The 13,979-nt window shown below is 38.5% G+C and overlaps 1 protein-coding gene across 1 annotated transcript in view; it reads right to left on the bottom strand.

Annotated features, from left to right (window-relative positions):
• Positions 1 to 6,098: 6,098 nt before the first annotated feature.
• The window catches only part of CENPI (centromere protein I), a 70,878-nt gene continuing 62,997 nt past the window's right edge, over positions 6,099 to 13,979 (bottom strand). Inside the window, exons 21-22 of the mRNA XM_006164857.3 lie at positions 9,516 to 9,557; positions 6,099 to 8,808 (exon numbers count right to left, since the gene is read on the bottom strand). Coding sequence (XP_006164919.1) covers positions 8,677 to 8,808; positions 9,516 to 9,557 — 174 coding nt within the window. The 3' untranslated portion in view covers positions 6,099 to 8,676. The remainder of the gene's footprint in view (positions 8,809 to 9,515; positions 9,558 to 13,979) is intronic.

Here is a 13,979-nt window from a genome sequence, read left to right as displayed (position 1 = left end):
AATCCCTTCTCCTCCACTCTCCCCTCAGGATTTTGGGCACATTATACACAGGTACCCAGCATGAGTTTCAAGTCACTGGGTCCAGGACTTGAACTGCAGTCAGCGACATAGGAGATAAGTGCTTCAACCACTATGCAACCTAATGGCTCCAGTTACAGCAGCATTTATTTATTTTTAGAGAGATATTTTTGCTATAGGGTGCTTGTGCTTGTCGGAGATTGAAAGCAATAAATCACCCCTCCTCCCCAGGGGGGATGGCCACACCACAATCCCTTCTCCTCTATTCTCTTCTTGGGATCTTGGGCATACACACACATGCACCTGACGTGAGTTTTAAGCTGCCAGGTTTGAGACTTGAACCACAGTCAACTACATGAGAGTCCAGTGATGCCATCTGATGGCCCCAGTTACAGGAGCTTTTAAGGCCCTCTACCTAAAGACTTTTGCCTATGCTATGTCACAAATGAGGAAGATGCCGATGCAACTGTGGAAGTATTACATCTATGACTGCATCAAGAATCTTTTTTAGGCTTAGGATGGTATCACCAAAGAGGGTATACATAGTATGTTGAAAAAGGCATTCAAGAGTTTCATCCATGACTTCAAAGGATTTGCCAAGGAAGAGGATTTGCAAAAATCAACAAGGTTGTGGTTGAGATGAAAACAACTTTAACCTGGATGTGAATGAAGATGACATTGAGTTCTCAGAGGCTGTTCCACAGGAATTGACTAATGAGTTGTTGGAACTGGAACAAGAACACATAACTGAAGAAGAGGCAAGAGAACAGGAAATCAGAAGAAAAATAACCCCCAAGAAAATTCACAGTGAAGGTTAAGTTTAGCAGGAGCTTTTTGAAGATTTCAACAAGCTATTTTAAAAGTCTGAAAATGTGGACCTGCAACACCAAAAGGCTTTCATAAATAGAATGTTCATGGTGCATTTTCTGCTTACAAGCAAATCTATGATTTAGAAAAAAAAAGAAATAAAGCAGGCCACCATGGACATATTTCTGAAAAGACAACAAAAGAGCCTCAGGCAGGTCCTCCAGGAGATATTCCAGGAGACATGTTATCACAGATGACGGCTTGATGCATGTTTTTGCCAGTGGAACAAGATGTGGAGATAGAAGACAGTGATATTGATTATTCTAACCCTGTGTAGGGCTAGACTAATGTGTGTGTTTGTGTCTTAGTTTATAACAACAAAAAAAAAAGTTAAAAAAGGTGGCATGGACCCCACATGAACAGCATCACAGTTCCAGTCCTGGACCTGGTGGCTTGAAAAATGATGCTGGGCACACACTCAAGCATCCCCAAAATCCTGAGAATGGAGAAGAGATTGTGATGTAGTCATCCCCCCTCAGGGAAGGGAGGTGATTTCTCACTTTTCATCTCTGCCTCTGCCTCTCTCTGGCGAGCGCACGTACCCTATGGCAAAAATGTAAATAACTCTGCTATGAACATTTGTGTTCAAGTTTTTGTTAGGACATATGTTTACATTTCTCTTGGGTATATATCCAGAAGTCAAAATATTTAGTATGGTAACTCTGAGTTTAAAACTTTCAGGAACTTCCAAACTCTATTCCAAAGTGGCTGCACTATTTACAGTCAAACCAGTAATCTATTAGCATTTCAAATTCTCCACACCGTTGCCAACTCTTGTCTGCCATTATTAAAGCCATTCTATAGGGTATTAAAGCCATTCTATAGGGTATAAAACTGTACCTCATTGTGGTTTTGATTTGAATTTACCTAATGACCAGTGATGTTCAACATCTTTTAATGTTATCATCAATTCATGTATCTTTCTGGGCAAGAGATGTCTATTCTGATCCTCAGTTTTTTTTTTTTTTTTTTAGGTTTGCTGTAGGGTGTGTGTGCTTGCCAGAGACAGAAAGTGAGAAATCATCCCCCACAGGGAAGAAGGGCAGACTGCAATCCTTTCTCCTCCTGGGATCTTGAGCATACATGCACAGAAACCTGGCATGTTTTTCAAGCTGCCAGGTCTAGGACTCAAAACCACAGGCAACCATCTGGTATACAGCCATCTTAACCTCCATGCCACCTGCTGGCCCAGTCCATTTTTTTAAATTGTGTTTTCTGTAAGACTTTTTTTTTTCTTTTTTTTTGGACAGGTTTTCACTATAGGGCGCGTGTGTTTGCCAGAAAGACAGACAGAGAGACAGAAAGCGAGAAATCACCCCCCAGGGGGGATGGCCATGCCACAATCCCTTCTCCTCCACTCTCCTCTCGGGATCTTGGGCACGCATGCACATGCGCCTGGCGTGAGTTTAAGCCACCGGGTCCAGGACTCAAACTGCAGTCGACTACATGGGACCAGCAACATAGCCATTACGCTAACTGCTGGTCTCGAGTTGTAAGACTTCTTCAATGTTCTGGACAAAAGATGATTATCAGCTATAATAATATACATTAATATATTATATGTGTTATATTAATATATATAATTTGAAAATGTTTTCTCCCCTTTTGTGTTTCTCACTTCAATCTGATCTTAGTTGTGTCATTTAAAGCACAAAAATTTTAACCTTGATGAAATTCATTAATTTTTTTTTCTTTTACTATATGCCTTTATTGCCTTAGCTACGAAATCACTGCCTAACCTAAGGTCACTGAGATTTATTCCTCTGTTTTGTCTAAGAGTTCTATACATTTAGAACTTACATTAAGGTTTCTGGCTCATTTTGAGTTAATTTTTGTACATGGTGTAATACAGGGGTTCAAACAACTTTTTTTGCATGGTGTATCCTGTTTACCAGGTACTCACTGAACTGTCTTGGCATCTTTGTTGAAAATCAAATTGACACTAAATGTATGGGTCTCTGGACTATCAATTTCATTCCACTGATCTATGTCTATCCTTACAGCAGTACTACACTGTGTTTGCTTGCTTGTTTTTAGAGAAAGATGTTTGCTATAGGGTGCATGTGCTTGCTGGAGAGAGAGATATAGAAAGTGAGAAATCGCCTACCAGAGGGATGGCCACACCATAATCCCTTCTTCTCCATTCTCCTCTTGGAATTTTGGGCATGTACACACATGCGCCTGGCATGAGTTTTGAATCACCAGGTCCAGGACTCAAACCACAGTCAACTACATGGGAGTCCAGCGTCATAGCCATTACACCATCTGCTGGTCCCAGTACCACACTGTTTTGATTAGTATTAATTTTGTAGTAAGCTCTGAGACCAGGAAATGTGAGTTCTCCAACTTTTTCTTCTCAATACAGGCACTCCTCACTTAATAACCGAGTTCTGTTCCTATGACTAGGTCATTAAGTGGATTGGTGAATAAGCAAGGAGCTTAAGGTGGATGTCTTATGATATGTGTGGCACCATAGGGTAGGTAATTTTCAGTAGATATCATATGATACCACACTAGAATAACATATCCATACAAAAAGCATGTTAGATAACCACCAGAAAGTGACAAGACACACAACACAATAATATAAATCTGGTAAAATTGTTTTTATTTATTCTGAATACTACTATGGGTGTACAATAAAATACAAATTTATAAACAAAATATGTAGTCTTGTGTAATTGCAAATGTTTCACATATGGAATACTAACCAACTGTGAGAAGAAGACAAAGACTGAGAAAGGGGATCCTCCAACACTCACACAGTCTGAGAAAGGGGATTGTCTGTGCTGGAGAACTAGTCCTAAGTCCAAGCAGCCATTAAACAGATAAGTCAGTAAATGAGGAGTGGCTTTATTATTTTGGTTACTTAGGGTTCCATGATTTCCATTTGATTCATGATCAGCTTGTCAATTTCTGTAAAATGTCATCTGGAATTTTGATAGGGGCTGCATGGAAACAGTATCTCAGTTTGGAGAATATTGTTATCTTAACAATATTTAGTCTTCTGATCAATGAACATGATGCCTTTGATTAGATATTCTTGCATTAGATTTCCACTTTCTAAAACAATGCTTTGACTTGGTGTATTACATTAGTTTGTTTTTGGATGTTAAATCAACCTTTCATTCCTGGGATAAATCCTAATTTTTTATGCAGTAAAAGCCTTTTTATATATAGCTGGATTTCATTTGCTAATATTTCCTTGAGCTTCTTGATGCATAGTTCTGTTTTGTTTTGATCAAGTCTGGTGTGTTAATACCCATATGTCTTTGAGTATTTTTTCTGCCATTCTCTCCTCTTCTTGTAGTCCCATAATGAGCATGTTCATGCATTTAATGGTGTCCCACATTTCTCTATGGCACCAGTCATTATTCTTCACTCTTTTCCAAGTTCAGAATGTCCATTTCTGTGATGTTTATGTGTGTTCACTATCCTTTATTATTGATACAGTCATTGTTATCATATCTTCCTTTAATTTTCTAAACATGGTTCCTTTATGTTCACTGAACTTATTTATAGTAGTTGTTTTGATGTCCTTTTTCAGTAAGTTCAGTATCTGGTCCTCAAAAACAATTTCTACTGTCTTTTTTCCTGTCTCTATATAACGTTTTCCTGTTTCTTTGTAGGTCTCATAATATTTTGTTGAACTGAACACTTTAGGTAGGATATTACAACAGTTCTGGATACTGATGTTCTCTATTCCAGGGTTTGTCACTGCTGTTGATTCACCTGCTTGGTAATATGGCTGAACTAATTTTGTGAAGTCTGTTTCCCAAGAGTGTACAGCCTCTAATCTCCTGTTTAGATTTTTTTTCCTTGTTTCTATCTTTAAATCTGGTTTCCTAAGGATCATCTCTGGGTCAGTACAGTTTACCAATAAGCCAATGGATTGGTCAGAAGTTGTGCTTAATTCTGAGACAATAAGGTTTTCATTATTTACTGACTGATCTACGTGGTTTGGAGACTGCTTTCACACTTTAAGGAATCTACAAGTTGCCTTGCATTTAGTTAAGGGCTAATAGCAAAGAAGGTTTCTCTTCAGTTGCTTCTGAGAGAGTGCAGCTTTAGCTATGTGCACTCTTCCATATCATTAGGTATGGCTATGATATTAGCAGGGCTTCCTTTGCTGTCTTTCTCTGGTTTCTGTTACAAAACTTTTGGCTGGTCATCCCTTACTGGTAAAATACCATGCTGTTAGCCTCCATACATTGCTAGCTGGTTATACTATTTTTTTTAATGCCAGAGGGCATGCATATATGCATGAAAGAGAGAGAGTGTCTCCCCCCACCAATGGGGTCTGGTTATGCCATATTCCTTTTTCCTCCACAACTTCATCCCATCAGGATCCTGAACATGCATAAGCATGCCCAACATTTTTTTCAAGTCAGTGGGGCTGGTACTCAAACCCTGGTTGGCCATGTGGGATCTGACTTCCTCTGAGGAGTGCCTAACCACTTCACTACAGAGCTGGCTTGACTCTATTATTTTTGGCAATTTCCTGGAGACATAAATTGTTCCATAATCCAAATAAAATCAGGCCCATAGAGAATAAATGTTTAACAGAATATATTGTTGGCCTGAATTACCAACATATTTTTTTTCTAGTAAATCATCTGACTATGTTAATAAAAGTTATGTGGGTACCATAGGATTATCTACTTTTCTTTTCAAATCAGCCCCATGGCCAAGAGGAATAAGCAATGACAAAAGGAAAACAAAATATTAGAATTCTAAGAGCAACCTAAGTAATGAACATTGTCAGTATTTATAATAGCAACAATTTCACACAAACACTAGGTAAAGAAAACCTTTTTTGTACAATTTTTTTAATAAGCCAGATTTTCCATGTTTCTTTTTTAGATATCTTTTGCACTGAAACAAAATAGCTATTCTTATTTAAATCTTCTAGGTTTTGCCATGAAGAATCGTCAAAAAAGATTTTTCAAATAACTATATTGAACTTATTTGCACAGTCATATCTCCAATCTTAACTAGGTTAAAAAAATTATTAAGAAAAAACAAATTTATTAAGGACCAATTGATGGTGTGGCAATTAAAGACACTGGATCCCACATGGCCAACTTCACTCTTTGAGTCTTGGATCTGTGGTTTGAAAAACACACTAGGCACATGTGTATGAGCGTGAGAATAGAGAAGGGACTGTGGCGTGGCCATCTGCCATGGGGGATGCTTTCTCACCCCCCCTCCTCTGTCTCTCTCTCTCTCTCCCCAACAAGTGCACATGCCCTGTATCAAATTTTTTCAAAAAGTTGATCAAGAGTAGAGAAATATGGGCCACCAAAAAAGGTGCCTGAAAAATCATTATTTAACAAAAACAAACCTAAAGGATTTTTTTTTTCTCCCAGAATACCGATTTTAGAAGAGATTCTTATAAAGACTGTTAGACATTAAATCTCATCAAAACCCATCAAATCTCACAGTTCAAAGTTCCACATGATCTCAAGGACCAAAATATGTTCTAAGAAAGCAAATGGAAAGTTATTTGGAGTACAAACTTGAAAACAAAAGACAACACTTTAATTAAGACTGGTTACCTATGGGGGAAGCTATCACAATTATCTCAGAGCAACCAACACTTCATTTTTCCAGATACATAGGCTAAATTCTACACTATTAAATATTCACTTCTCCTTTTTGAAATACCTTCTTCCTTTGGCATCCAGGCTGATTTTTATTCTAGCTCACTGTCAGGTCTTCCTCTTTTCCTCTACTTAATAACATTGGAAAACTCCAGGACAAGGTACATTTTGTCTTTTCGTCTCTAGCTCCACTAGTAATCTCATCCAATGTCTTTGTTACTCCCTAATGACTCCCCAATTTAATTTTCTATCTCAAATTATACCCTAAAGTCCAGAATATCCAATGGCCTACTCAGCATCTCCAACCTAACATGGCCAAAAGAGAACTTTATTCCACACTCCTCCAGTATCCTTCATCTCTGCATCTTAATAGGTCATTGGAAAAGTCATAACGTATTTTCCTATGCAAAAATGCATCATGATTTTTCTGACAACCCAACAGAACTCACCTTATTATTCAGGTAAAAACAAAAAAACCTAGGAGTTATCCTTTACTCTACTATTTCTTCCTTCTCATATTCAAGCTATAAGCAGATTCTGTTTTCTCTATCTTCAAAATAGAACCTGAATTTAATAGCTAACCAGCTCCCCACCATCTATCACACTAGTCCAGGATTCTTGCCTGGAACACTGTAATAACCTGACTGGTCTCTCTGCTTTCTTACTTCATCCTCTTAAACCTAACCTTCCCACTGTAGTTCCATATCTCATACAGGTAAGTCAATCTAATGGCTTCCCTTTTACATACCTGTGCCAAGGCTATATAGGACTTCATGAACAAGTCTCTGACTTTCTTCCCTATTTCATTTGTTACCATTATTCTCCCTTAATTACTATGTTGTAACCTCATTGGCCTCTGTTATTCTTCAAACATGCCAAGTAAACATTTGAAGGTCATTTCCCTTGCCTTTATTTCAGCTCAGAATCCTCTTTACCCAAATATTCACATGGCTCATATACTTATTTTATTAGGGCCACTGTATATGTCACCTCCTCAAACAGGCCTTCCCTAATAACCATCTTACTGATGAAAGTAACTCTCTGTCCCTATTCCTGTCCCTGTTCTGCTTTTTCTATGTGGCACTTGATATCACATATTTGCTTATATTTTATTTTGTTCTCTCCTGGAATGTAAATTCCATAAAAGCAGGTACTATGGTTTGGTCACAGGTATATAACCAGCACATAGAATACTTGGCATATTATTAAGAAACTCAATAAATATTTATTGAATTAACATGGATGAATGAAATTTCTAGTCTGAACACTATTCAATAATATTAGGGTTTTGCTTTGATGAGGAAAAATACCCCACAAGAATGTGCCTTTAAAGACATGATAAATTCAGCTTGATTTCTCTCAAATGACATGGGTTTTTATTAAAAGAGAGAGAGTTATTCAGTAGCACTCAAGCAAAATTTTATGGCAAATTTTCAGCAAGATATTCTCGCTACTATAAAAAAAATTTTAATCTTCAAAATTACCTCTAAAAGTCATAGTTGGTTTATTTAGGCCTGAATGAGTAAAAACTGGACACACATAAATAAAAACAATGGAAATAGAGCAAATTTCATAAAACCAAACTGGTATAAACAGGACTCTCTTGATTATGCCACAATCCTCTCCCTCTTCCTTCCCTCATCAAATTGCTACTAGCGAAGGTCCAAGAAGTTACCAACTACTTAGGACTCACAGAGTCATAAATTTTATATCGAGTTAACTGGGTGCTGGTGGTGGTGTTCACAGTAAGAAAAAATGGCAACATCCTCAAAGGTTTCACAGAAGCAGCAGAGCATTTTGTAAATATATATCTTTGGGTTAACTGCCATTGTATATTACTTGTTCACTTCCCTCAAAGCAGTGCACAAAAATGTGGGAAAAAAAATCCTACCACAAACAGGTGTGTCTTCTTTATTTTTTAGGTGTGTCTCTTTATGCATAATTGGTGGAATGCAAAGTCTGATGAAGAGGTCATTTCTCAGCAGCAGGCTGTAGAATCTAAATCCTAAAAAGTAAGTTAGTTACACCAAGACTCTCCTGAGGCACAGACAGAAGGCCAGCCTGAGTACTCCTTGAGGATGACGGTCTGTTAGTGAAATGAATATGGACACTGAAATTGAGCCACTTGGCTTCTCTAGCAACAAAGAAGGAATTTAGCCTGGAATGCTCACTTTATGACAGCACCCATTTAATGTTGATTGTTGTAGTTAATGCTCTCTGATCGGGGTACAGAACGATGAATACTACTTCTTATGAAAAGTTTTAAGCCTTGTAACCCCTCTGAAAATAAGTAGTCCAAATACCAGTTCCATTTCTTTCCCTGAAAACACAGAAAAAGGAAAGTTATTTATTGAATATTTTACTATGTTTACTCATGACTTTCTCTTCTTTTCCCAGGAAAAGTTTACAATTATCTTAGATGAACAAAGCAAGAGTTAGGTCAAAGGGTCTAGGTTCATAATTGGAGCTCAGTTATTAAGTAACATTCAAACCAGAAAGTTCCCAATGTCCAAGGACTAACCATGCTTTTTATCATACTGGCACAACAAACTTAGACGTTCAATTGAACAAAGTACTGTGAAATGGAAATTATCATCATTCCCACAATCTAGGAATTTAATTTCTAAAATAAATATCACAGAAGCAGACACTATTACTACTCATGCTAAACATGTATATAGCAATAGTTTCTAAATAATGAGATGACTGTATACAGTTTTGTTAAATCAGACTTAATACTGTCATGATTTATATGCATGCAAACACATCATAAAAGGAGACAATGCATGGTTACACAGCAAGAGTCAAACTATGAAGAGTTATATTCTAGAGATGAAGGCTGGTCAGGGTATTTGCCAAGAAATTCACATAAAAGTCATTAGAATGAATTTAAAAGGCAAACACTTCACTTTGACTTTGTGGAGGCAGCAGACTTAAGACTTGGGGGAAAAAAAAGGAAAGATACCAATTTTCTTGATGAAATTAAGCTATGAAATCCGTGAACACAATGGAAGTAAATTTATTTACCCGAATAGAGCTCATGTTTATTGTCCTTTCTTCTGGGCTCTCCTAAAAAAAAAAAAAAAAGTGAACAAAAAAGAACTAAGTGGGGAGACATGGAAACAAAAGTATTTCGTTAGCAACAATCACCAGAAAATTAAGCCAGCTAATTATGTTTGATTCATTTGCTAAATTCTATTCCTACACTCACTCTTGGATTCCTTTTGAATAAAAACCCACTATAAGCCCCCAGATTTCTTTCTTCCTAGAAGCAGAAAGAGAAGAAATAAAATCATAATGAATAAAGTAAGCACCATTCTTTTTTCCTATTTATTTACTTGCTTGCTTGCTATAGGGCGTGTGCACTTGCCAGAGACAGAAAGTGAGAAATCACTCCTTAAGGGGGATGGCCACATCGCCATCCCTTCTCCTCCATTCCACTCTCAGTATCTCGCACATGCACAAGTGCCCCACTGTGTTTTTCAAGCTGCCAGGTCCAGGACTTGAATCATGCAACTGGCTATGTGGGATCGTTACCCTAACCTCTATGCCACATGCTAGCCCAGTAAGCACCATCTTACTAATCTATGGCTTCATTTCTTTATTCTGTGTTTAGCTACTGGGTAGGGATAGAGGATGTTAGAAAATGCTTTTTCTGAGAAATATGATCTCAAGCTCAATCTTGAAAGAAAAGGGGGAAGTCTGATGAGGCAGGCTGTGTACATAGTAGATTCTATGAAATTCTAATTCTTTATGAACTCTCAGACCTACTTCCTGGCTGTAACTATCACTTACTGTATTTCAAGGAGTCTAAGATCCATTTATTAAAATAAATTGTATTTTTAAAATAGCACTGGGAGGGCTAGCAGGTAGTGTGGTGGATCCCACATAGCCAAGTATACGGATTGAGTCTTGGACCCAGCAACTTGAAAAACATGCCAGACGTGTGCGTATGTGCCCAAAATACCAGGAGGAGAATGGAGAAGGGACTGCAGTCTCCATCCCCCTCGGGGGTGATTTCTCATTTTACCTCTCTGTCTGTTTCTGTCTCTCTCTGGCAAGTGCATGCACCCGCAAAAACCTGAAAAAAAAAATCACAAGAAAAAACTTTGCCTATCAAACTATGTATAATACAATGTGTTTTTCTGTTTGTTTGTTTGTGTGTTTGTTTTCTTTTTTGGAGAGGATTTTGCTATAAGGCACGTGTGCTTGCCAGAAAGACAGAGAGAGACAGAGAGACAGAAAGTGAGAAATTGCCCCCCAGGAGGGATGGCCACGTCGCAATCCCTTCTCCTCCATTCTCCTCTCAGGATCTTGGGCATGCATGCATGTGCTCCCGGTATGAGTTTAAGCCACCGGGTCCAGGACTCAAACTGCAGTCGACTATATGGGAGTCCAGCAACATAAACATTATGCTAACTGCTGGTCCCCAAATTCCAAAATATATTTCTATGGCTCCAACTTCTCTCCTGAGTTCCAAGTAGTCCTATTTCAAACTGTCTACTTTTATTTCTTCCTAGAGGTCTAACAGGCATTTCAAACTTAACAACAAACAAACAACAACAACAAAAAAACTTGCACTCCCCCCCCAAAAACCAAAATAATCTCTTCTGTTCTTTCATCAGTATTTCTTAAATCAAGAAACTTAAGTCCTTTTCTCATTCTCACTTCCAATGAAGCCATCAACACATCCCATGTGTTCTACCTCTGTAATATACCTCTCATCAGTCCATTTGTATCCATCTCCATCGCCAGCACTTAGATATGAATCACTATCTCTTCTCTAGAGTCCAGCAATAGCCTCCTAACTGGTGTCCCTGCTTCCACTCAGGTCTTCTCTTATAACCCCATCCTATATAAAAAAGCCAAAGTGATCTCAAACATCAATTCAGAACATATTTCGACCTTGCTTTAAAATCTTTTCTATTATCGCCGGCAAGTGGCATGGTGGTTGAAAGCGTTGGGACTCCCACATGGCCAACCACAGTTCAAGTCTCGGACGTGGTGGCTTGCTTTCTCATTTCCTCTCTCTCTCTCTCTTTGTCTCTCTCTGATCAAACTGGAAAATAATAATTATAATAAAATCTTTTCTATTATCAGGCCAGACAGTGGTGTTGGGGGTAAAATACTTCCACATGACCGACTATATAGTTCAAGTCCTGGATCCGGTGGCTTGAAAAACATGCTGGGTCCATGTGTGTTCATGTCCAAAATCCCAACAGAAAGGAGAAATGGAAAAAGGATTGCAATACGACCATCCTCCATGGGAAGTGCTTTTTAAACTGTGTGTGTGTATGTGTATCTGTCTGTCTGTCTCTCTCCAGTGAGTGCATATGCCTTCGGGCAAATTAAAAAAAAAAGCAGCAACTTTCGGGAACAACAGTTGGCATAATGGCTATATCACTGGACTCCCATGTAGTCAACTGCGGTTCGAGTCTCGGACCCGGTGGCTTAAACTCACGCTGGGCACCTGTGCATGCGTGCCCAAGATCCCGAGAGAATGGAAAAGGGATTACAGCGTGGCCATCCTCCCTGGAGGGTGATTTCTCGATTTCTGTCTCTCTGCCTCTGTCTTTCTGACAAGAGCATGCACTTTATAGCAAAAAAAACCTCTCCAAAAAAAAACCCAAAAAACAACTTTCAATTATCTCCCATTGCACTCAAACAGATTTGTAATACAGATGGCTCTTACATCTCCCAACCTTATTTCATTACGTTTTCTCTCTGCTCTTTTAGAAGAAATCTCAGATCAAATGTCACCTCCACAAAAAAAACCTTCCTTGACCTCCCATCCCTCATAACTCCTGACTCTTACTCATCCCATAACCCATCCTTTGGTAGCACTTATCAAATTTAAAATTGTCATGCTTATTTATTTTATTACTTGTTTATCATTTGCCCTCACTAAAATGTAAACTCCATCTGGACAGAGATGGCATCTGTCTTCCTTAGCACTATATTGCCAGTAAGGGAAGCATAAGGGAAACCAAATAAATATTTGTTGAAAGAATAAACAAAGAAACAACTAGCTTTTCATTTCAAGGCAATTTATGATAAGAAAGCATAAAGCTTCAGAATTTCCTGAAATGTAAGCTGAACACATGTTTAAAATATTTCAACTCATTAACTGAGCTGAGCTCTTTGATGCCGAAAACTGATTGGCCAAATTATAATGTATTTTGCTAAATTACCTCTAAAAAATCTGGCTAATCTAAGACATTCACAATGTAATAATTCAGTAAAATAAAACTGCCAGAATTAAATCACACTCCCATGGTATCAGAGGTTATTTGTACAACCTCAAGGTAATAATGATAATGATAATAATCAGGTGGTGATTAGGGCTCAAAAGGCACTCTATAAAGAAAAATTAGTGTGATGATACCTAGTATGTTCCAAACCATATGGAAACATCAATTATAAAAATGATAGTTTCATATTTGTGTCATGTACACTCTATACTGCTAGAATTTAACCTTACAGAACCAACCTCCCATTTAAAAAAACAATTTTTAAAGTTTATTTATTGCCTGAGAGAGAGAGAGAGAGAGATCTAGAAAAGGCATCTAGATAGAAAGGGAGAATTAAAACTCTCTCTGCACAGATAGACAGACAGACAGAGATACATACCCCCAACAGAGACTTCACACCCAGAGAGCTAAGATAGACATGCACCCTTGAGAGGGTCTACATGCCACAATTCTTTTCCCAGCCCTGAAGCCAGCCATGATGACAGGTATACTTAGTGTGTTGAGGCAGACCAGGACATGAACCCTCAGATATGGTCTCCAGCATTGGGCAACAACACCCCTACTGCCTGCCTGTACCACCGTAGCTGGGCCTTGACATTTCTATATAGGCATGAGTAATAAACTTCTCAAAAAAAGTTTCTAATGTCTACCAAGTAAAAAACATTTTGCAGGGAACCAGCACTTGGCATAATGTCGCTGGACTCCCATGTAGTTGACTGCAGTTCGAGTCTCGGAGCTGGTGGCTTAAACTCACGCTGAGTGCATGTGCGTCCATGCCCAAGATCCCGAGAGGAGAATGGAGGAGAAGGATTGCAGCGTGGCCATTCCCCCTGGGGGGTGATTTCTCACTTTCTGTCTCTCTGTCTTTCCACAAGAACCCTATAGTTAAAAACTTCTAAAAAAAAAAAAAAAAAAAGGAATTTTAATTAAAAAAAAAAGTCCATGACCAAAATGGTTTCTCTGGTCAATTCTACAATATTTAGGAGGCTAGCCCCATAACTTAGTTGGTTCAAAGAGCTGGATCCCACATGGCCGATTGTGTTCCAAATCCTGGCCCTGGTGGCTTGAAATATATGCGGGGCATGTGTGTGTACTTGCCCCAAATCCTGACATGATAGAAAAATGGAGGAGAAGGGATTATGGCATGGTCATGCCATCCCATTGGGGGGGTTTCTCTCTCTCTCTGTGATGAGCACACATACTTTCCAGCAATGGGGGGGGGGAGGGAAAAAGAAGGCTA

This window comes from Tupaia chinensis, unplaced genomic scaffold, assembly GCF_000334495.1.
Source record: "Tupaia chinensis unplaced genomic scaffold, TupChi_1.0 Scaffold143746_1, whole genome shotgun sequence".
Classification (NCBI taxonomy): Eukaryota; Metazoa; Chordata; class Mammalia; order Scandentia; family Tupaiidae; genus Tupaia; species Tupaia belangeri.
Note: the sequence above shows the minus strand (reverse complement) of the source record. Positions and strands in the feature narration are given on the sequence as shown.